Consider the following 25,608-nt stretch of genomic DNA (forward strand, 5'->3'; position numbering starts at 1 on the left):
AAAAGCAATAACAGATTTCCCACAGAAGACAACAAACTAGCCACAGCTCCATTTATCTTTTCTTCCTCATGTCAGACAAGAATGATAAAAAAGAAAATACAACTACAACCAAAAAAACACAAAAACGAGAGTATGGCCAGACATATGTCAAAAGAAGAGCCATTTCGACAATGCCCACCCCTATTCCTTTGTCATAAAACCTTAAATTTGTTCAGATATTTTGGAACCCTATATCTTTTAAGTAAAGCTTCTCTCAGCCACAGCTGGTTTTATCTAGTCTAGATCAGTACTTCTCAAATACCAAGTACTAATTAAATCATTTGGGAAATCTTGTTTAAATGCAGACTCATGATTGAGTAGGTGCTGGGATAACTAATGCAAAGATCTAGAGATAGTCCATTTACAGTGATTCTAAATACATAACAATTACTAAACACACAGAGCAACTTGTTTTCAAACAGGTATGTGATGAATGAATTCTGACCTTTACTCAGGGAATCTTAAAAATCAAAACACAAGAAGGAATGGCCTCCTGCACACTTTGGATGTTTTTTTAAAGAAGGTGTGATACCAAACCTCTGTCAGCATTTGGAACAAGAAAAATAGTAAATATGATTAAGATGGAGGAAAATGGAGATGAAAACAACCTGATCTTTGCTAGATACAACAAATTGCCAGATTAACCAACCCAGAACTGTAATACCTTCAGATTTCTTGTTACATGAAGTAGCTTTTTCTTAATTTGTAGACAAGATTAGGATTTCTACTTACAGCTGAAAATATCCCAACATGGTATGGAAGCCAGCAGGAAATTACAATAAATTTCTGAAAGTGGATGAATAACTGGTAAAGCCAGGAAGAAGCACCCTAGCGTACTTTTAAGAGAACCATAAATGAGATACCAATCTGTTCTTCAGAACCTTCAGAACAGCCAGAAATTCAGAAAAGGTGAGCTTATATGAAATGCCGGGCTGAAAACAGGGAAATTTTGACTTAATCTCTATATGGAATAACTGACACCCATTATTACTACAATAATTTGATGAGACAAAATGCTCCCAGTAGCCAGGTAAGGTTAATCTATCTATGAAGATAAAAGAAGAAAGAAGATAAACAAAAGAAAAAAGGGAGAAAGGAAAAAAGTTTGGGAAAACTAGCACAGCTTTGCATCTAAGTGGAATGATCAAGTTAGCAAATACATTAAGAATAACGAGAGCCAACTTTCTCTATGGCAGAGAAGGGAGTTACAGATCTATAAAAGGAGCAAGCTAGACACAATACTGTGATAGTGAATTATAATGAAGAGGTATAAACATGAACTTATGGGCTTTAATACAGAAAAATGTAAATATGAATGTATGTACATATACATACATATATTTACACACATAGTTATGCACACATTCATTCATGTAACACACTCTTTTTTGTTCTGAATGGACCTGAAACCAGCAGCACTTCAATGGCAACAAGCAAACCTAACACTGAGATCTTCTATGTAGTAAATATCACTTTCTACAAAAATGAAATCAGGAATTCTGGAGAAAACAGCCAATTCCAGGGCTAAGCAGGAAAAGTACAAGATAAGCCTGAAACATCAAGTTGTGCCAGAAAGCAAGGAAGTTCTCCAAAGAATGACATGTTATCAGACACAAAATACTATCAAAAGGGTTCCTACCAGCCAAACTAGGACAATTAGAGCTTCAAAATAATGAAATTAACAGAATATACCCCACTAAATAAAATGAGAAACCATGAATCAACACAGGTTATAAATCAGTGCTACTTTCTTAAACTCTATGACTATACAATGATTATGTAGGAAATAGTACTAGATTATGGAAATACATACTAAAATATACAAGTAAAAGATACTTATTGGTCAGGGATAAGATTCTTCGCACCATATAGTGTCCATAAAGTTCCTGCGCAATTTTAAATTACACACAAATATTTTAAATTACACACGAACTTCATGGCCACCCTGTATATCTAAAATTTCTACTAGCAATTATTTTAAAATAAAATTTAAAACCACATGGACAAATTTATATCCTCACGAAATTATAATAAAGTTCATAAAAGAATAGAATGCTATGAAAAAAGAAATGAAAAAGTGAAAAGGCTTTGGAAGTTTATATCCTCCAAAATAAATTTTTTGAAGAGTAGGGAATAAATCCAAGAACTTTCTAAAACATAAAAAGAGACAGACAGGGCGGCGCCTATGGCTCAGTTGGTAAGGCACTGGTCCCATTTACCGAGGGTGGCGGGTTCAAACCCGGCCCCAGCTGAACTGCAACCAAAAAATAGCCGGGCGTTGTGGCGGGCACCTGTAGTCCTAGCTACTCAGGAGGCTGAGGTAAGAGAATCGCTTAAGCCCAGGAGTTGGAGGTTGCTGTGAGCTGTGTGATGCCATGGCACTCTACCGAGGGCCATAAAGTGAGACTCTGTCTCTACAAAAAAAAAAAAAAGAGAGACAGACAAACTATGAAAGCAAAGATAAGACATAATCAAGGGTGGTGCCTGTGGCTCAAAGGAGTAGGGCACCGGTCCCATATGCCGGAGGTGGTGGGTTCAAACCCAGCCCCAGCCAAAAAACTGTGGAAAAAAAACAAAAACAAAAACAAACAAACAAAAAAGACATAATCAAGTCAACATCCAATTAACAGGAATTCAAGAAGAAAATAATGGAGAAATTAACAATGAAATAATACAAGAAAATAATCCAAACTAAATGAAACAAATCTTCAAACAGAAAAGTATGTGACAGCCCTATACAATGAACAAATACATCTAGGTGAAATTTCACAAGAAAAAAGACACTAGAAAGCTCTGAGAGAAAATGAAAAATTTATCTATGGAAGAATGAGAATCTGGCTCTGTGCCCGTAGCTCAGTGGTTAGGACACTGGCCACACATACCTGGCCTGGCGTGTTCGAACCCGCCCCAGACCTGTTGGCTTTTTTTTTTAGCCTGGGCTGGGTTTGAACCTGCCACCCTCGGTCACCCTTGGCATATGGGGCCTGCGCCCTACTCCCTAAGCCACAGGTGCTGCCCCCGCCCCAGGCCTGTTAAACAACAACAACTGCAACCAAAAAATAGCCAGGGGTTGTGGCAGGTGGCAGGTGTCCATAGTCCCAACTACTTGGGACTCTGAGGCAAGAGAATAGCTTCAGCCCAAGAGTTTGAGGTTGCTGTGAGCTGTGACATCACAACACTCTCCCAAAGGCAACATAGTGAGACTCTGTCTCAAAAAAAAAAAAAAAAAGAGAGAGAGAGAATGAGAAGAATCATACTAGAAGCCTTCTCATTAGCAATAAAAGATTCTAGAAGGGCTCGGAGCCCATAGCTCAGTGGCGCTGACATACACTGAAGCTGGCAAGTTCTAGCCCAGCCCAGGCCTACTAAATAACAATGACAGCTGCAACCAAAAAAATAGTTGGGCATTGTGGCGGATGCCTATAGTCCCAGCTACTTGGAAACTGAGGCAGGAGAATCACTTAAGCCCAAGAGTTTGAGGTTACTGTGAGCTGTGATGCTGAGGCACTCTACCCAGGGTGACACAGTAAGACTGTCTCAAAAAAAAAGAAAAAAGATTCTAGAAGAAGAAAAATAAGTCACTAGCATACTCTGCCAAATCAGTAGGCAAGCATAGTATATAACATTTCCACACATGCAAGTACAAAGAAAATTACTCCCACATATGAAATCACATGTCACTATCGTGTCCAGCCCACTTTAGTCAACTGTAACCAAGAATATAACAGCTTTCAGGGAGTTCTGAGTCCTAGAAAAATAAAAACATGAAGCTAAACAGAGGAAGACACAAAATCCAAGAAATAATGGAGCCAACCCTAGAAAGTAAAAAAGTGTTAAAATTCCAATTGTGCAAAAACCTGAGGAACAAACAGCCTAAACAGGTGACAAAAAGGTATAAGAGTTACCTGGGGACAAAGCAGAGTGGGACACAGACTGTGAACTTTTATACTATGCTTACAAACGTGGGACACTTGAAGTCAGGAGCTTCAGGTCAGGAGCTTGAGAGAGACCAGCCTGAGCAAAAAGACCCCATCACTACTAAAAATAGAAAAATTAGCTAGATGTGGTAGCACACACCTGTAGTCCCAGCTGCTTGGGAGACTGAGGACTGAGCATTGCTTGAGCCCAAGAGTTTATGGTTACTGTGAGGTAAGCTGAGGCCATGGCACTCTAGCCTGGGCAACAGAGCAAGACTCTGTCTCAAAAATAAAAAGTAAGGCCAGCGTGGTAGCTCATACCTATAATCCTAACACTTTGGGAGGCTGAGGCAGGTGGACTGTTTAAGCTCAGGAGTTCAAGACTAACTTGAGCAAGAGCAAGAGTGAGATTATGTCTCTACTAAAAAAAAAAAAAAAAAAAAAAAACTAGTCAGGCATCATGGTAGGCACCTATAGTCCCAGCTACTGGGGAAACTGAAAAAAGGGGATCACCTGAGCCCAAGAGATTGAGGCTGCTGTGAGTTATGATGATGCCAGGGTATTCTACCTCAATCAATAAAATGAAAGTATCAAATCAAAATCAGCAGTAGAAACTAATTATTTAGAAACGTGAAAGGCAAAAAATAAAAGCACAACAGGAAAGAGCATGGGGGCTCACGCCTATACTCCTAGCAGTCCGGGAGGCCAAGATGAGGGGGAAGGGGGGAATCACTTGATTGGAGACCAGCCTGAACAAGAAAAAGACCCATGTCTCCCTAAAACCAGAGAAACTACCTGGGCATAGTCCTAGCTACTCTTCGAAAGGCTGAGGCAAGAGGACAGCATGAGCCCAGGAGTTTGAGGTTGCTGTGAGCTATGCCATAGCACTCCACACTCCACCCAGGGTGACAGAGTGAGACTGTATCCCCACCCAAAAAAGCAACAGGAAAGACAGAAACATTTCAAAGTGTTTTCCCTCTGTTGAATAAGAATAGAACAATGAGCAAGGAAATACTATTTTTCATTACAAATCATTAAATTTTTTACATTTATATAATCATATACAAGTATTACTTTGATTTTTTAAAAGCAGCAAATATTAAAATGGTTTGTTCAATATTATAGCAAAAAATGTTAACACACAATTGTATGTATTATAATTAAGTTCATTGATTCAAAAGAAAATTTATTTTATTTTATTTTATTTAGGGGAAAAACCAAATGATTAATAAGGTTAAATCATTGCTCTTTTAAATATATCCATAATTAGATTTGTAAAATGATTAAATAAAAAGGATTGTAAAACATATGTTTAGTAACAACATATTTTTATAAAACAAAAGTAAGCATAGAAAAAATGTCTATAGAGCTACATTCAAAACACTAACAGAGATTATGCCTGCCAAAGGGATTTGAGATTCTGTTTATTATCTTTTTATGTCATGTGTAGTAAAGAATTAACCTTGCCCAAAAGTTGTATGGACTCTGCCCTCATCTCCTGGGAGGTGATCTCTAGGAAAAATGTCCTTGTTTACCTAGGGACTGTGTGGTTCCTTGGGGACCTTTATTCACCTGGAAAAAACCACACCAAAAAAAACTAACAATATGATTATGTTGGGAGTTTGGGGGCCATCCGGTATTAATTCTATCTCCAGAGGTGCTACAGACTAAAAGTCAGCCACACTGACTGGGAATTCAGCCATTATCTCGCTCCTCAACTAACTAAACCGCTGAACAAGAAGGCTCAGGTGAGCTGCTTTTTTGGCTGCCAATATTCTGTGTGTGGTGTCACCCAGCACTGCTGGAAGAAGTTAAGGCTTTCCAAGACACCACAAGGAAAGAAGAATTGGAAGCTCCATGTTTGGAACCATCCTAGACTCTGCCCATGTTTCTCTTTCCTAGACTAATTTTAATCTGAATACTTTCACATCAACAAACTTTTTGTTTGCTTTTTGTAGAGATGGAGTTCCACTGTTATCCAACTTGGTGTCAAACGATCCTCAGTGAGTTCTGCGAGTCTTAGCAAATTATCCGAAATGAGGGCAGTTTTAGGAAGCCCCAAACTGCAGCTGGTGTCAGAAGTAAAGGGCTGTCTCGTAAACTGAAACCCCTTCCTTAGCACTTTTATACAATAAATTTATTAATTAGATAAAAATAAGATACTAAAAACCTGATATTCACCAAACAATATGTAACAACTATATTTACTAAAATATTAAAATGTTTAAATAAAATCTTAACTAATTTAAGCATTTGCTATACAACTAGCACACAGGCCATCATTTCCAGAATTAGCATGATCCATATTTTGGAAACTCACAACTCACTCTCTAATTGGTAAACACCAAAGCAAATTAAATAAAACCTTTCTATTTACTGAAATAGATAAAGAAATGGGTATTATAAAGAAATTGAAGAAATAAATGTGTATATCCTGAAAAATACTCCACAGTATATACAGGGCATAAAAACACTTAGAAACTACATGGACTCTTGTCTGTCACAAGTGGTGGCTCTCAAAGAGTGGGTTGACAGAGAGCAAGAAAACACAGACTTAGGGCTGAAGGTAACAATTTAGCCTCTCTCACAGTAATCAGATTTATAACATCTATATTCAGATAACATCTATATTTGGAACTGATACATTAAGGTAATGGTTCTCAACCAGGATGACTGTGCCCCAAGGGAACACTTGGCAATGTTTAGAGATATTTTTGGTTATTACAGCTGGGGGATGCTATTGGAATCTAATGGGCAGAGGATAGGGATCATGCTAAGCATTCTCCAATGACAGGACATCCAGGCCCCCCACCACAAAGAATTAATTGGCCCAAAATATCAACACAATACTGGCAAGGTTTGAAACCCTGTTTAGTTAGCAGAATGTCTACCTAGAGACTTTCATTTCATACCATATTCCATGTATTTTAGTTCAGTAAGAGAACTTAAAACACAGAGAGAGAGAGGGAGAGAGAGAGAGAGAAGCTAGTAGTGAGGAGGAAGAAGGCAAGGAGAAAGAAATATTCTGAATATTTGTGTCCTCCCAAAACTCTTATGTTGAAACCTAATCTGCCATGTGAGGACAGGAAGACCAAGTAGACAGGAAGACGGTACCAAGCAAGACAGTGAGCCCTCCTCACCTGACTCCAAATTTGCTTTGATTCCAGACTTACCAGCTTGTAAACAATACCTTTCTGTTTTTATATATTAGCCAGTCTAAGGTATTTCGTCATAGTAACCCAAAAGAACTAAGACAAAAATGAGTATAAAAATTACATAGAGGATGGGTGGCGCCTGTGGCTCAGTCGGTAAGGCACCGGCCCCATATACTGAGGGTGGCGGGTTCAGACCCAGCCCCAGCTGAACTGCAACCAAAAAATAGCCGGGCGTTGTGGCAGGCGCCTGTAGTCAGTCCCAGCTACTCGGGAGGCTGAGGCAAGAGAATCGCTTAAGCCCAGGAGTTGGAGGTTGCTGTGAGCTGTGTGATGCCATGGCACTCTACCGAGGGCTATAAAGTGAGACTCTGTCTCTACAAAAAAAAAAAAATTACATAGAGGAGAAATTTCTAAACTAAAAATAAAACGAAATAACAAAATTTCAAAGTAACTAAATTGGAAACAGAATATTTACAACAAACAATTAAAATCATTTATATGAACCCAAAAGAAAAAAAAAAAGAAAATCTTGATTAAAAACAGGTAAAGGGAAGTACAGTATTTAAAATGAAGAAAACTACAGAAGTTTAATTCTCACTTAAAAAAAAAAAAAAAGGACAAGACCAGGTATCGTGGCTGGGGCCTATAATCCTAGCACTTTGGGAGGCAAGGGGAGAGGATCACTTGAGGTCAGGAGTTTGTTCAAGCCCAGCCTGAGACAAATTGGAAGGCATCACTGTACCAGACTTCAAGCTATATACTATAAGGCTATAGTAACCAAAAGCATAGTACTAGCACAAAAACAGAGACACAGACCAGTGGATCAGAACACAGAACCTAGAGACGAAACCATCCATATTCCCATCTGATCTTGGATAAGGCAGACCAAAACATACACTGGGGAAATGAATCTCTATTCAACAAATGATGCTGGGAATAGTGGATAGCCACGCGTAAAAGACTAAAATAGGATCTACACCTCTCACCACTCACAAAAATTAATTCACAATGGATAACAGACTTAAACCTAAGGCACAAAACTATTAAGAATACTAAACAAAAATGTTAGAAAAACTCTTATCACCCTTGGAAAAGAATTTGTGAAAAAGAACCCAAAAGCAATAGCAGCAACAACAATAATAAGCAGGACCTGATCAAATTAAAAAGTTTCTGCAGAACTAAGGACACAATAAAGTAAATAGATAACCTATAGAATGGAAAAAAATATTTGCATGATATACATCCAATAAAAGGCTGATAACCAGAATCTACAAAGAACTCAGGCAAATCAGCAAGAAAAAAAGAAATCAAACAACCTCATTAAAATGTGGGCAAAAGACATGAAGAGAAACTTCAAATGATGATAGTCAAGTGGCCAACAAATACATGAAAAAAATACTCAATATCTCTAATCATCAGGGAAATGAAAATCAAAACCATTATGAGATATCACCTAATTCCAGTGAGAATGGCTCTTGGGTGGTGCCTGTGGCTCAGTGAGTAGGGTGCTGGCCCCATATACTGAGGGTGGTGAGTTCGAATCCAACCCCAGCCAAACTGCAACAATAAAAAAATTAAAAGAAAAAAAAAAAGTCCCAAACAACAAGTGCTGACACGGATGTGGAGACAAAGGAACATTTAGTATTAGTGGGAATGCAATTCCATACTACTTTACATGGAAGGTGTACATACATAAAGTAGTAGGGGGATGCCACAAAGAACCAAAAGTAGATCGGCCATTTGATCCAGCATCCCATTCCTAGGTATCTACCCAAACAAACAAACAAAAAAAGACATTTTATCAAAAAGACACTTGCACTTGAATGGTTATAGCAGCACAATTCCCAACCCAAGGGCCCATCAATACATGGGTGGCTTAAGAAAATGTTGTATAGGCTTGGCACCCGTAGCACAGCAGTTATGGTGCCAGCCACATGCACCAAGGGTGGCGGGTTCAAACCCTGCCCAAGCTACCTAGAACAACTGCAACAAAAAAAAATAGCCAGCCATTGTGGCAGGTGCCTGTAGTCCCAGCTACTTGGGAGGCTAAAGCAAAGAGAATCACTTAAGCCCAAGAGTTTGAGGTTGTTATGAGCTGTGATGCCACAGCACTCTACCAAGAGCAACATAGTGAGACTCTGTCTCAAAAAAAAGAAAATGTTGTATATATTTACCATGGAGTACTACTCAGCCATAAAAAACACGGTGATCTAGTATCTTTTGTAACAACCAGGATGGAACTGGAGACCATTCTTCTAAGTGAAGTATGGCAAGAATGGATAAACACCACCACAGGTATTCAATATTAAATTGGAACTAGTCAATCAACACTTTTGGGCACATATGGAAGTAAAACCCAACAGAAATCAAGTAGGTGGAAGGGAAGAGGAAGGAGCTGGGTAAATTCTCACCAAACTGATACAATGCTCTCATTCTAGGTGAAGAGCACACTTCTAACTTTGACCTACAATTTACAAAAGCAAATTATGTAAACAAAACGTGTATTCCAGTAATATTCTGTAAATTCTAAAAATTTTTTTAAAGAAAAAAAATAAACCAGCCTGGGCAATATCAAGATCTTGTCTCTAAAAAAATAGAAAAATTAGCCAAGTACAATGGTATGTGCCTATAGTCCAGCTACTTGGGTGGCAGAGGCAAGAGGACCAGGAGAGTGAGGTTGCACAGCTCACCACGAGGACAACACCGCACTCTGTCCTGGACAGAAGAGGGACAGCCTATCTCCATAGAAAAAAAAAAAAGAAGCAAGTACAAACATAACATCATAACATTTTTACTTAGCTTCGATCTGGTTGAGGATGCCAGTGAGGTATTTTTTACAGGCCTGCTACTTAAAAAGTGTTGTTTTCTTCCCCCTACATGTAAGTATTTAAACAGCAAAAGAGAATATCTGAAAATCAAGCTTAAAAATTTTAAAATCCTGAAACTTTTAAAACTATTATACACAAAAATATAAATGACAGTATCATAAGCAGATTTTCTACTGCCTTGTCCTAACATGCATTCTTTTTTTTTTTTTTTTTTTTTTTTTTGTGGTTTTTGGCTGGGGCTGGGTTTGAACCCCCCACCTCCGGCATATGGGACTGGAACTGGCGCCCTACTCCTTGAGCCACAGGCGTCACCTAACATGCATTCTTTTGATAATGAAAAATCACTTCAAAAAAATAATATAAACAATTTACACATAAATTCCACACAGGCATAAAAAATTCCACACAGGCATAAATTGTATGGTCATTGATTAGGAAATGTTTAATTTTAGTTCTGGCCAATATATATATAGATAAATATTGCAACAGCATCAACTTCAGGTTTGTGACATTAACCTTATCTATACTATACACACTGGTTGTACATAGAGCATGTTATACCATTTAGCATTAACCTTTATTAAAGAAAATGACAAAATATAGAAAGCTATATAAAAATTAACAAAAATATACTTTACTGTAAGATCAAAAACAGTTATAAGCTTTACTGTCAAAGAATCAACAATATGATAGAAGCACCTTAATAGTTTCCCTACCTTCCATTTCCTAATAAATCTATACACATTAGTTTTTACTTTTTATTTCCAGGACTAAGTATTAATTTTTTACTATAAACCAGAAGTCTTTACCAAAACTTATTTCTAAGGCTAAATATTTATTCTTTACCATAAATAGAGAAATATAAAATTGACTAGCATTCTTTAATGTCATTAAATAATGACATTTAATTTTTTAAGTTCTCTAAAGTTGGCTACCAGATCCATTAGTAAAAATACTATTAATGAATATGTACTCTATCATTCCTAAAGCGCTTTTAACTACATACTAGAATTTCTCCCATTTTCTCAAGCTTGTTAAATACAGAACTGATAAGCAGCTTTTCTTGCAAATGTTTCAATAGAGATAAATGAGTCAAAATCATTAAGACTGTGAACAAATCACACACAAAACCCACTCTTCCTCTTTGTATTTCAAATAATGTACAAAGTTTTGCATAGTACCATGTATTCTTATCACATATCCAAAGAGAAAAAAAGGAATTTGACGTAAGGAAATGTTTACTCAGTATTACATCCTTCTAAAATTACTAAATTAGACCAACAGGTGGCAGATATCACAAAACTAACCTTAATCAAAGTTTTTTAGAATAGACTGATTACTTAAGAGTTAGTCCTAAAAACAAAGAAATTAACATAAACATGTGATTAGTGCTTCCCCCTAAATTAAATTTTAGTAACAAAAATAACACAAAAATCTAAAAGAGCAAACAAGTTAGAAGATTCAGTTAAGTATTCTTCATTCCTGACTTTTAAAACACACTGAAACTTAAGGGTGTTTTAATTAATTTTTTTTTTTTTTTTTTTTTTTGAGACAGAGTCTCATGGTGTTGTACGTTCACAGGCTAGAGTGCCATGGCATTAGTCTAGCTCACAACAATCTCAAACTCCTGGCTTAATGCAATCCTCTGGCCTCAGCCCCTTGAGTAGCTGGGACTACAGGCTCCTATAATGGCTAATTTTTTCTGCACCCAGCTCTAAAAATTAGTTTTAAGCATGTTTCAGGCAAGACTGAACAGATTCCTCATGAATGTTTGTCATAAGTTTTGTAGAACTGATCAAAAAAGAAAGTACTACAAAAACCTATTGAATACTGAGGACCAATGAGTAACAGTTAAAATTTTTTGAAGGTCTCTTAAGAGAAAATACTTGCCAAAACATATAACATAGTATAATACAGACTGACAATTTTTAGGTGATAAATATTTAAATTTCTTTATTTTTAATCCACACTGTGATAGTCATTAAAATACATTTCACTTGCTCTGTTTAATTCAACATTCATGCTCTTTCCCAAAATGTTTTAAGAAATGATTGAGACTATGCTTTCAAATCAGACCAATGCAAGTTTGATCCTGCCTCCTCCACGTCCTGTCTCTGACCTTGAGCAATGACTTTGGGCAAGTAACAATGTAACTTCAATTCAGAAGCCTAAAGGAGAATAATAATATTTTACCTCCTGCTCTCTTGGGGATTAAATGCTCAATACAATGCCTAGTATAGTCAAGATTCACTAAATGCTATTAGGAAAATATCCAATACAAAGAAATTTTAAACTTACAAAAATATAAAAAGTTTCTATCAAGGAATTTCACCCACTTTCTAAATAGACTTTAGAAACAGTTACGTTATATAGACAATAGACTTTAGAAACAGTTAAGTTATATAGACAACTGCAAGAACCTACTATAATTACCAGGCTAAGAATCATGAAAATGTCTGAGGTGATCATCTGAATTTCTCTAAGTTTCTAAGTATCAATCAAATATGTACATACAAGAAAACTCCCCCAAACCTAAATTCTTATAATTAAAAAATTATTAAAATTACAAAAAAAATTATGTGGTCAGAGTTGAAAGCAGAGAATCATGGTTTTCTCATCTTTATATTTCTAAGCCAAGCATATGTATCTGGTATATAGTATGTACTTAACAGCTTTTCTTTTTTTTAATGTTTGGGTTGGGATTTTAGCCCAGGGCCTGGTTTGTCTTCCTAAGCACTTCTTGCTCAACCTTATCTATTCTAAAAGAAATTCAGATTTTCAACTGACTATAGTTTTAACTACACTAAAATATCATTCTTTACAAACCACGCTGGCAAAGACCAAAATGTTTGGTGGATGACTGATAAAATTGTTGAGGAGACCAAGACTCTCATATTGTTTCATATTGAAAGTATGAACTAGTGGGCGGCGCCTGTGGCTCAGTGAGTAGGGCGCCGGCCCCATATGCCGAGGGTGGCGGGTTCAATCCCAGCCCCAGCCAAACTGCAACAAAAAAATAGCCGGGCGTTGTGGCAGGCGCCTGTAGTCCCGGCTGCTCTGGAGGCTGAGGCAAGAGAATCACGTAAGCCCAAGAGTTAGAGGTTGCTGTGAGCCGTGTGACGCCACGGCACTCTACCCGAGGGCGGTACAGTGAGACTCTGTCTCTACAAAAAAAAAGAAAGAAAGTATGAACTAGAGTAACTATTTTAGAGGAAAATTTGGCAATAACTATCAAAGTTGTTTTTTTGTTTTAAACTTTATTCGAATTAATATGAGGGTACAATTTAGGTTACATTGTTCTCACTTCCAGAGTGAAGTTCCATCTCTAGAAGAGCCCCTCACCCAGGGGACGTCATATACACCCTCACAATGTGCACATTAGGTGAGATCCCGCCTGATGCCCTCCCTCCTTCTGCCATATGTTCTCCCCCCTGCCCCTCCAGGTTCCCCCTACCCCTCTCCCTGGATTGAACTATAATAGTGTTTTATTGTTCTTATGAACATGTAGTTGTTTATATATTAATTGTATATTAGTATGGATATTTATTTCTTAACAGCTATTTTTAGCATTGAAATGAAAGATAATATACCACCTAGAATTTCAAATTCTTATTTTAAGTTAACTTTTATTTTCCATGAATTTAGTTTTCATATTATAGAATATAACAAGTATAATCCTACTAAAAGTACTTGTTCTAGGGCGGTGGTTCTCAACCTTCTTAATGCTGCAATGTATTTTCATTGTTAAAAAGTGGTTGCAACCCACAGGTTGAGAACTGCTGTTTTAGGGGCTTGGGATACAACTAAGGAAAAAAAGCTCTAGGCACTCCTAGAGTTTATATTCTAACATAGTAAGTTAGAAATAAATAAGCATAACAAGGAAATTACAAAATAAGTCACAATCTGGATGACAGAGTAGATAAAAGAAAAAGTAGCATGATGAGAAGGAACAAGAATGTCTGTTAGCTGTAACCTAAATGACACGGCCCTAAGGAAGAGTTAGCCGTTTGTCCCATGTTTCACAGGGGTTAAGAGTACAAGCAGTGGAATAGGATTGCCTGGGTTCAGACGCTGGCCTTGAATTACTACTTCTGTGCTTGTTTCCTAATCTGTGAAATTAGAGTAACAATACCCGAAAATGTACAGATTTGTTGTGAGAATTAAATGAGATAATGTCTGTGAAGCATTTATATTCATTAAATGTCCTAATATACCTAAGTATATTATCTACAGTACAACCATCAAATCCATCTTGTCCACTGCTTTTTTTTTTTTTATTAAGAGACAAGGTCTTGATAAGCCACCCAGGCTGGAGTACAGTGCCGCAATCATAGCCTCTAATTCCCACTTCAGTCTCCCAAGTAGCCAGGACCACATCCATGTAACTCATACATAGCTAATTTTTCTCTTTTCTGTAGAGATGAGGTCTCTCTTGCTTCCCAGACTGACTTCAAACTCCTGGCCTCAAGCAATGCACCCATTCAGCATTCCAAAGCACCCAAAGAACTTAAAAACGTTAGAATGTGGAAAAACTATTTAACAGTCCTTTAGAATTTTTTTCAGATAACTTTTTTCAGACCTCACTGAAAATCCCACAAAGATTTTCCCAGAACAATTCTATCACAGAGGTCCATGCAAAATTTTACAAATGTGTAAAACTGACAGAACTGTGAAATGTTTTCCCCATGTCCTTTCTGGTAACTTTTTATATCCCTAAAAATTATTTTCTTTCCTTTTCATGTCTTCACCACTAGAATTCATTTGGTTATGAAGTATCACTCTTAAAATCTTCATTATTTCTAGATATAAGCTGAAAGAACAACTCTTATTACTAAGGCCAACTTAAACTTCCAAATAACAGTGCGAATGTGTTTCAAAAGCTTCAAATCCTATAATACACAAGTAGGTCAAACTACATTTTATTTAGGAAACAATGAAATAAACATGAAGCCTATTACATGCAGTCCACTAAAATGAGTCTTTATGAAAAAATATACTTTAATTGCAATAAATCATCACAAATATCTAATAAAATTATGTAATACTTTAAAATATTTTCATATATACTCTCATGAGATTCACAACAAACCTATAAAATATTACATTCTGAAAGTGCACTGTTCAGCTGGTAACCACCAGGGAACAGGTAACAATTGAGCATTTGAAACGTGGTTAGTCCAAACCAATTTATATAAATGTGAAATACACATATTTCAAAGACAGAAAAACTGTAAATTATTTCATTAATAACTTTTTATACTGAATATATGTGAAATAATGTACTTTCTTTAACCCATATCTAAAATAAAATTAATTTCACTTGTTTCTGTTTATTTTTTTAAAAGACTAGAAATTTAAAATTACATATACTTAATTCAACTACTTAATATGCCTCAATTTTATAAGTATACTTGCTTCACAACAACTACCATAAAGATGGTATAATTTTACAGTTCAAACAACAATTTCTTTTTTCTTTTTGTTTTGAGACAGTCTCACTCTATTGCCCTGGCTAGAATACATTGGCATCATCATAGCTCACTGCAACCTCAAACTCATAGGCTCAAGTGATCCTTCTACCTCACAGCAGAGACTACAGCTGTGTGCCACCATACCCAACTCATTTTTTTTCGTAGCCACAGGGTCTCATGCTCAAGATACTTAAAATCCTACACTATCGATTCTCTACTAAATGGACTTATAACTAGCCTCAATGAGCCAGGATTAAAGAGTTTAATTACAGACAGAATTAAAACGTTTATTTCTAAATAAAGTTGGGTCTCAGCCATCAACTTGAAACAGTAATTCCATTAAGCCAGCAGTCCCCAACCTTTTTGGCAATAGGTTAGTTTCAGGAAAGAATTTTTTCATGGTTGTGGCAAGAGAGGATGATTCAAGTAAGTATATTATATATCCACCTCATATCATCATGCATTAAGATTCTCATAAAGATCATGCAAGCTAGATCTCTTGGTATGCACAGTCTACAATCAGACTGCAGCTCCTATGAAAATCTACTACCACTTAGCTGACAGGATACGGGAGCGCAGGCAATGATGCAAGTGATGGAGTGATGAGGAGAGGCTATAAATGCAGATGAAGCTGTGCTGGCTTGTCACCTCCTGCTGTGCAGCCCAGTTCCTAATGTGTCAGGAACAGGTAAAGGGGGGGGAGGGGGAATCACAGCATTAGGCAATATCCTGTTAGTATGGTGTATGGTTTACCTGGACATATTTCAATATATTTAAAGTCTGCATTATTCAAACACCACAAACTTGGGGGACTGCTTCCGGGGACAGTGGCGTCGGCGCCAACAGGCTGACACTGCGCTTGCTGTGCAGGGCCGCCTGCAAAGCCTGGCGGGAGAGCTTTCCCCGGAGCGGGCGTGATGTGGCTCGCTGGTTCTGGGCCACATGGCCAAGGGGCTGAAGAAGATGCAGAACAGCCTGAAGTGGATAGACTATGTTGTTGAGGTCCACGATGCCCAGATCCCACTTTCAGGACACAGCCCTCTGTTTCAGGAAACCCTTAGGATTAAGCCTCACCTGCTGGTCCTCAACAAAATGGACTTGGCGGATCTTACAGAGAAGCAGAAAATTAAGCAGCACTTAGAAGGAGAAGGCCTAAAAAATGTCATTTTCACTAACTGTGTAAAGGATGAAAACGTCAAGCAGGTCATCCCCATGGTCACTAAGCTGATTGGGAGCAGCTGCCAGTACCAGCGAGGAGAGAACATGACTACTGCATCATGGTGACCGGAGTCCTCAACCGGGGCAAGTCCTCCCTTATCAGCTCCCTCAGGAGGCAGCATCTCAGGAAAGGGAAAGCTACCAGGGTGGGTGCTGAGCCTGGGATCTCACCAGAGCTGTGATGTCCAGAATTCAGGTCTGTGAACAGCCACTCATGTTCCTCCTGGACGCTCCTGGTGTGCTGTTTCCTCAGATAGAAAGTGTGGGACGGTGCTGGACCACCTAGTTGGGGAGGAGACCATGGCCGACTACCTGCTGTACACACTCAATAAGCACCAGCTCTTCAGGTATGTGCAACACTACAGCCTGGGTGGTGCTTGTGACAACATAGAGCATGTGCTAAAGAGCGTGGCTGTGAAGCTACGAAAGACGCAGAAGGTGAAGGTGCTCACGGGCACAGGTGATGTGAACATCGTTCAGCCCAACTACCCTACGGCAGCCTAAGAGTTCCTCCAGACTTTCCGTAGGGGCCAGCTGGGCCCGGTGATGCTGGACCTTGATGTCTTGCAGGGCCACCCCCCTGCAGAGGCAGACCCTTGAACTGGTGCTGGAGGTGAGGGCACCAGAGGCGTGTGGCCTCCAGACCTTCCCTGTCCTGGGTGTCTGAGGCTCAGGACAGCCTACCCTTTTTTAGAAGTTCCATGCCAGCCACATGACTCAGGCCTCTCCCCCTAGAAAGGGTGCTGCACTCCTAGCCCCACCTTGGCCTGGCTGGCCTGCATCCTGGGCCCCTGTCACACCCCTGAGCAGCCTGCATGTCTGGCCAGCAAGGACATTCCCACTCTGTGTCTCTTGAGGTTGGTGCTATTTCAGAAGGAGGGGTGGTTGTAGTCTCTAATTGTTAATCTGAATCAGAAGGCTTGTCTTTGGCTCATGAATTGTATAGCTCTTGTGCTGGGGCCCATGTGTTGAAGCCCCTCTCACCTGTGAAATGCGGGAAATGGGCAGGTTGGACAAGCGACCTGCAGCCCTACGGCAAGGAAGCACCTCGTTGCCAGCAGAGGGTTTATTTCACAACACTGTGGGATGTGCTCACAGACAGGACAAGAGGTTCTGAATAGCAAAACCCAGGACTGGCCTCTCCCCTCAGTGCCCTAGCATCCTGGTCCTAGGGGAGCTTGTGCTCGGCATTGCTGCATACAGGCTGGGGGTTTCCTGGTGTGGGCAGTGGAGCCTCTAGGCCTCTGAGCACCTTCTAGCAGGAGAGTGGGACTCTGCTTCAGTGGTTCAGGGATCGTATGGGGTCCTTGCTGTTCCCTCCGGATGTGCACCCTGCTGTTGGTAACTGAAATGACACCCCCCCAGCACCATCTGCTTCCTGCTGAAACCTGACTGCCTGGGCAGGATGTGCGCAGGTTCACAGCTGTGTCAAATGCTAATGTGCTGAATAAACTCATTGAAGGGTGTGATGTCCAATGTCTAGAACATCACCTAGACACACACCTCCCCTATCAAAAAAACAAACAACACAAACTCCCCAGTAACTCCAAATTTGAGTATTACTGAATCAAACTTAGTGGATACTTAGCAGGCTCCCAATTTTCTGCTAGTTATTAAAAGTGCTAACAAATTTTTTTAAATAAAGTAAGTGATGTGGTCTTTAGCATCAAGGAGCTCAGGGCAAGTAAGGTCATTTACATTTGAAATTAAGGGAATTACAAAGTATTTATTTAGGTTTTAAACTATGAGGTAATAATAAGTTCGGTTGATTTTTATAGAACATAGTTACATAAGAGTTTAGAATAATTTTGTGAAAAAGACATTACCCTGAAATATACCTGTTGTATTACCATTTGACACTAATACTGAAATTTTAATAATTTTCATCACTCAAGATTTTTTTTTTTTTTTTCAGTTTTTGGCAGGGCCAGGTTTGAACCCACCAACTCCGGTATATGGGGCCAGTACCCTACTCCTTTGAGCCACTCATTTTATCACCCTCGGTAGAGTGCTGTGGTGTCACAGCTCACAGCAAACTCCAGCTCCTGGGCTTAGGCGATTCTCTTGCCTTAGCCTCCTGAGTAGCTGGGACTACAGGCACCTGCCACAACGTCCGGCTGTTTTTTTTGTTGCAGTTTGGCCAGGGCCAGGTTTGAACCCACCACACGTGGTATGTGGGGCCAGTGCCCTACCCACTGAGCCACAGGCACTGACCCACTCAAGATAATTTTTTTTAAACTGCTTTTTAAAATGTTTGGTAAGAATGGTCAAATTAGTAGGTTAGTAAAAATGAATTCATTTTATATGGTGTACACACACATCAAAATAGCAAGGCAAAATACTAGAGTGCAACTTCCTACAGCAAAACAGGAATTTTAATTAAAGCCTAATACAAAGCTTTGATCTTAGAACACATTTCTAAATAAAGGTTAGAAATGAAGAATTCTAACACAAGGAATGAGAAAACCCATGTGGAATAGTATACATTTGAAAGACCAACTTCATGTTTCCTAAAAACAAACTAAAGTATGAACTATATGGTCTAAATTTACAAATACAGTACATCACCTTCCACATTTATAATCCAAAACAATCTGCCACTTGGCCATTACAAAAACATGATAAATATTCTAGAAATGACACTTTTGTGATTAAAGTGAGACTAAATGTTAGGTAAATTTCTGGCCTCCTCAGTTACTGGAGCACTGATAGGACACTAAGATAAGAAGACAATTTTAACATATTAGGTAAGCAGACATATCTCAAAAGATCAGCTTAAGTGAAGACCTGCTTCATTTTAAAGACTCACTGGCAGAGAGGAAAAAATACCTTGGCTACTGCCAAGAAACCCCTATATTATCATTGGTCAAACCATTGGGAGATGAAGAAATCTTAATTGCCTTCCAGTATAGGAATCTATAATCTAATCTTCAATATGTTTCTGTTACATGTAAACATTTCAGGCATTGGAACAGATCCCCTTAAATTACTACATTCCTTCTTTTCAAGTTTTATTCCTATTATGTTAAGTATAGTTCCTACCAAAACACTATAAGCCATCCCAACACATTTAGAACATTCATCAATAACTGGAGAGAGGGAAAGGGAAGAGCATTTATATCAGAATCCATGAGCTGTGGGAAAGTTTTTTTGTTTTTGTTTTTTTCCGCCTGAGGCACTGCCTCACTCAGTCTCCCTTGGGTATAGAATCCTGGGTAGAGTGCCCTCATAGCTCACAGCAATCTCAAATTCCTGAGCTCAAGTGATCCTCTTGCCTCAGCCTCCTGAATAGCTGGGACTACAAATGCCCACTCCTATACCCAGCTAGTTTTTCTTTTGTTTTGTGTTTTTCCTATTTTAGTAATGATGAAGTCTTGCTCTTGCTCAGGCTGGTCTCAAACTCCTGAGCTCAGGTAATTCACTAGCCTTGGCCTCCCAGAGTACTAGGAAAGTTTAAAAAAAAAGAAAGAAAGTGTTTCTAGTAATATGCCCTATTTTTAACACTGTTGTAAACTCTTTGGGCACCAAAACTTTAGTTTGAGATAGGTCCCTAGTACCTATTAACCACCTTCCTCACATTAAGGCAAATATTTCTTGATTAACCCTTTGACCCCAGAGACCTCACAAATGCACCAAAAGAACATCTTGTTTGAATGCCTTTAGGCGTTCTTTTGCAGTCAAAAGGTTAATAAATTCATATGCAGCTTCTTTCCTTGACAATGTCATCTTGTGATGGAACCTTCCTCTTAACGTTGGTGGCAACTGTTTGTGTCACATCATTTAAGATGGGAATATGTTCTGAAAAATACATTATTAGGCAATTGAGTTCTCGTGCAAACATCATAGAGCACATGTACACAAAATTAAATGGTATAACCTACTACACACCTCGGTTATATGGTATATAGCCTATTGCTCCTAGGCTACAAACCTACACAGAATGTCACTGTACTTAACAGTGCAGACAATCATAACACAATGGTTAAGTACCTGTGTATTTAAACATAGAAAAGGTGCAGGAAAAAATACAGTATAACAGATAAAAATGGTATATCTGTATAGGGCACTTGAAATGAACTGAGCTTACAAAGCTGGAGTTGCTCTGGGTGAATGAATGAGAGTGAATACGAAAGCCCAGGACATTACTATACACAATTATAGACCTTAGAAACACCACACATGACATTTATTTTAAAAAATTGTATATGTCATGGGGCGGCGCCTATGGTTCAGTGGGTAAGGTCCCAGCCCCATATACGGAGGGTGGTAGGTTCAAACCCAGCCCCGGCAGAACTGCAACAAAAAAAAAAAAAAAAAAATTGTACATGTCATGTTTATAAAAAGAAATTTTCTGTCTTTTTTTTTAATTTTCTGTCTTTAATAACAAATTAGTTTACTGTTAACATGTTTATCAACTTTTTGATATTTTTAACTTTTTAACTCTTTTGTAATAACACTTAGCTTAAAACACAAAACACATTGTAGGGCTGTACAAAAATATTACCTTTCTTTATATCCTTATCCTATAACATTTTTCTATTCAAATTTTTTTGTTTAAAAACACACATACAGGGCGGCACCTGTGGCTCAAGGAGTAGGGCGCCGGTCTCATATGCCGAAGGTGGTGGGTTCAAACTTAGCCCGGGCCCAAAAAAAAAAAAAAGTTTCAAACTTTCATAAAGGTGTTTAACTCATTTAAAAAAAAAAAAAAAAAAAAAAACACATACAGGGTGGTGCCTGTGGCTCAAGGAGTAGGGCGCCGGTCCCATATGCCGGAGGTGGTGGGTTCAAACCCAGCCTAGCCAAAAACCACAAAAATAAATAAATAAATAAATAAATAAATATAAAAATACACATACATATTAGCCTAGGCCTACACAGGGTCAGAATCATTAATATCACTGTCTTCTACCTCCACATCTTGTCCCACTGGCTGAAACATGCATGGCACTTCTTTTGGAATACCTTCTGAAGGACATATCTGAGGCTGTTTTACGGTTTTCTTTTCCTTTTCTTCCTTTTTTTTTTTTTTTTTGAAATGGAGTCTCACTTTGCTACCCTCAGTAGAGTACTGTGGCATCTTAGCTCACAGCAACCTTAAACTTGGGTTCAAGCAATCCTCTTGTCTCTACCTCCCAAGTAGCTGGGACTACAGGCACCCACCACAAAGTCCAGCTATTTTTAGAGACAGTGTCTTGCTCTGGATCAAGCTGGTCTCAAACTCATGAGCTCAGGCAATCCACTCATCTCAGCCTCCCAAGTGGCCCTCTTTTAATATAAGTAGGAGTACACTCTAAAATAATAATAGAATGTATTGTACAGTAAATATATAAATCAGTAACAGTCGTTTGCTGCCAAGTATTACATACTGTATATAAATGTATGTAAGAGCTATACTTTTAGACAACTGGTAGTGCAGGTTTGTTTACATGAGTATCACCACAAACATCTAAGACTACAATGGAATGGCTACATCACAAGGCAATAGAAATTTTTTAGCTCCATTATAATCTACAGGACCATTGCCCTATATTGGATACATGATTGACCAAAATGTCACTATGTAACACATGGCTGTATTTTTCTAAGTGGGAAATCTGTAGTGATTAGATGCTACATAGTAACTGCCTTCAAATCATATGGACATTGAATCACCACCAAAAAGGAACCTATTAGGCACTAAAACAGATACTGGAATTCAGGCTCCCACACTAATCATCTCTGTTTTGCAAATGAGCTGAAAACAGGCTCACAAAAAGCTAAATAAGGTACATAAAATTTAAAAGATTACAAAATGCAAGTCTGCTAGAGCCATGGAAAGGACTGATACTGTATAAGTTTTAGGGAAAAGTTTATAACACAGCCGTACCTGACACTAGATCAACATCTAAAGTCAGATATCAGTTTAGAATAATTAATTTTTTAAAAAGAGAGTTTCTTCTTAGAGTAATCAACTAGCAAATATGCTTTTGATAAATCAAATAAAGTTCAATGAAAAAAGATAAGAGTAGAACATCCAGGGACCTAAGGCCTTCAGAAACAAAAAAGAAGAGAGAGATAGACAGTATTATGGTTTAGTCTAAAAGAGGACATATTGAAGAGTCAGAAAACAATGACTACCTCACTTGGCCCTTAAATCAGAGTTATCACTCAAAAATCATAGTATAGCATGGTCTCTGATCAGAAGTTCTAGGAAGATAATGAAAGGAATTCTATTTGCTTAACAGTGCAATGTCTCCATCATGAACAACTATCTAATACAAACCCAAAAGAAGGCTGGGGGATAAGGAGAACTGACAACAACAAGCACACAGTGTGCCCTCTCCACTCCCCCAAAAAACATATAACCGAAGTCTGTAAGTAGTCTAACACCACCAAGTCACAAAGAAAACACCTCTGAACAAATAAAAATAGGTATTCCAATGTCCAAGTATTACTTTTTTCAAAAGATGGCCTGATTAAGTAAGGCCTACTGGTATTTCTATGAAGAATCACAAATTTGAATACAATTTCCAACTTTTAGTAGAACGAATAATGGGAGGGTGAATGTTCACACTAATCACAGTTACAAATACAATCAACAGTAAAGAAGGAAAAAAAGTACTTATTTTGAATAACTTCAAAATGCAAAAGAACATTTAGATCAACAGCCCTATATTATCGAAAAGATTCTCATGGCATCACAGTAATTGGTCACAAATGATGACCCTAGATCAAAAACGTTTCATTATATTCTGTTTTCTGTTTAAGACGCAAAAGAACTATATATTTTAGTATGATTATCATCCAAAGCAGTTAAAATGGTTTTATAATTTGATGCTTAAAGGAATAAGCTCACATTTACCCTTAAGCTCGACTAATTCATTAGAAAGGAATTCATTTTAAAGTTCCAAATAGCAAACGTTTTATTTCACTGTTTCAGAGTTCAAGAGCATTTTGTGTATAAAAGTTATCTGAAAGCAAGAAGGAGGTGGAAGGCATAAAATTAGAAAGTCTAAAAAAACAGACTAGCTAGGAAAATGTCTACAAACACTATATGCTCAAAGCAGCCCCCACTAAACAACGCGTGGGCAGAGGGTGCCACATCAGCAGACTCTGTATTTGTCCTGCTTCTAAATCATTTCACAGTTTCATGAATTATTAATTTTGGTAAAGGTTTGTTGATATGAAACAATACCAACTCTCAACTGCAAAAACTTATAGGGCCCTCCTGATTTACTTCACAAAATCAAACTTGGGTTTACTCTTACAGAACACACTCCGCCTTATGGTGGCACAGTTTTGATTTTTTTAAAAGCTATTCTTAAGCTGTATTCAATTTTTAAAGGATTGAAGGAGTTAATACCTAGCCCACACTGAATATTGTTATCAAAACAATTGTTACACCACTTAACAGAACTCCTTTTCGAAAACAGGCTGCCACACATTGTGCTTTCTCTAACGCCAAACAAAACTTTAAAACACATAGTAAATAACATGCAAGACCTTGTACTTTTTTCTTCTCCAGCAAGGAAGTCTAACTCCAAACAGGAAACTGCTCCTCAAAGAGTTCAACACTGAAATCCTATCAAACCCAAACCCAGTCCTCAGGAGATTTAAGTGCCAACACACCAGCCGAGTCTGTAGAACTGGAGTAAAATAAATACTTATGCTTCTGTCTTTGAGAGTGGGTGAGAGTTTCAGCATGGGGAAAGAAAAAATTGCCTTCTGACACCCCCCCCCAAACCTTACAAAGCCTCCCAAAATCAAGAAGTTGAAAGTGCTACTATGTCAAGTTTTTCGCTCACCCTCCCCCATCCGACGGGAAGGGGGAGAGAAAGAAGGGGCTGGGGAAGGGAGGGAACGTCGGGGCCGACTTTAGCTGGGCAACAGGCGAGGCGAGGTGGCTGGGCTCCCCACCCCCATTCTCGCACCTTTCCAATGAACAGAAAAAGAGGCGGAGAAGGGAGCCCGATAGGAAGCCCCCAGGAGCCTCGGAAAGAGAAAAGCAAGGTGGATGGTACCGCGAGCAGGGGCAGGGCGAGGAGAGGCAGGGGGCGGGGAAGAGGAGTGCTGCAGCGCAGGAGCTGACCCCCGGCACCTCCCACAAAGGCCGAAACTGGGATCGGGCTCCCCGGGTCAGGCGGATCCGGACGAGCGGCGGGAAGCGCCCCGCGTCTCTTACCCATGCTGGGGGCTCCCGCGGGGAGAAGCCGGCGTCTGCCGCTCCTCCTGTGGCTTGCGCTGCAGCTCCTGCGGCAGGAGGCGGGCCCCGCGCTCCGCTCTCGCCCCTTCTGAGTTCAGGCTGGGCGAGGAGGCGCCTCCATCCGCCCGCGGCGCTCTCCCGCCAGTCCCTTCTGTGCGACCCGTGAGGCAGAGGCGGCGGCTGCTCCTCACGCCTCGCCTCCGCCGAAGCCACGGCGGCGGGAGGACCCTCCCCGCCTGCCCAGACGGCGGCTTTCCCACCCCTAGTCGCTCCCGTAGGGGGGTGGAACCCGCGGGTTCACGCCGGCCCTGGGCTCCAACCCCGAGCGCCCGCCTAGCTTCGAAGCCCACCCCTTGCCGCTCCCTCAGCGTCAGCGATTTCAAAGCGCGACAGCAAAGACTGAAGCGGAGACCCGAACTGAGAGGCAGGGAAGGTGTGGAGGGCTTGGCCCGGGAGAAGGCAAATCTCGCGAGAACGCCTTCGTTCTTCCTGCCCCGCCCCCGCCGCGGTCTGGCTCTCACCCCGGCACCCTGGCTGGCGCCGGGTACGGTGACGTAACGGTATGGCGTCGCGTACGTCCAGGTGCGGCGAGCGGATGAGGAAAGCGTCTGGAGAAGCTGTGGTTTGTCCTTCCCCCGAGGTTCGGAACACCTGGCTTGAACGTTTTGTCTGGTTTGTGGTCTCAGACGGATTCAAAAGGTTTTGCTGATAGGCAAAGTGAGGCTTGGGTTGGCCCACTTTCCGCAGTGGCCACGCAGTGTTACTTTCTGCGGAGACTGAGCCTCTGGAGGCCCT

At 39.6% G+C, this 25,608-nt stretch overlaps 1 protein-coding gene and 1 pseudogene across 2 annotated transcripts in view; one reads left to right on the top strand and one right to left on the bottom strand.

Annotated features, from left to right (window-relative positions):
* The window catches only part of CD2AP (CD2 associated protein), a 126,487-nt gene extending 101,232 nt beyond the window's left edge, over window positions 1-25,255 (bottom strand). The window contains exon 1 of the mRNA XM_053602712.1: window positions 24,793-25,255. Within this exon, the coding sequence (XP_053458687.1) occupies window positions 24,793-24,796 (4 nt within the window). The 5' untranslated portion in view covers window positions 24,797-25,255. The remainder of the gene's footprint in view (window positions 1-24,792) is intronic.
* Window positions 16,112-17,228, top strand: LOC128594165 (mitochondrial ribosome-associated GTPase 1-like; annotated as a pseudogene). The gene has a single exon (XR_008382505.1). The product of XR_008382505.1 is annotated as a mitochondrial ribosome-associated GTPase 1-like (transcript).
* Window positions 25,256-25,608: the final 353 nt, after the last annotated feature.

Source organism: Nycticebus coucang, chromosome 9 (assembly GCF_027406575.1).
Source record: "Nycticebus coucang isolate mNycCou1 chromosome 9, mNycCou1.pri, whole genome shotgun sequence".
Lineage (NCBI taxonomy): Eukaryota > Metazoa > Chordata > Mammalia > Primates > Lorisidae > Nycticebus > Nycticebus coucang.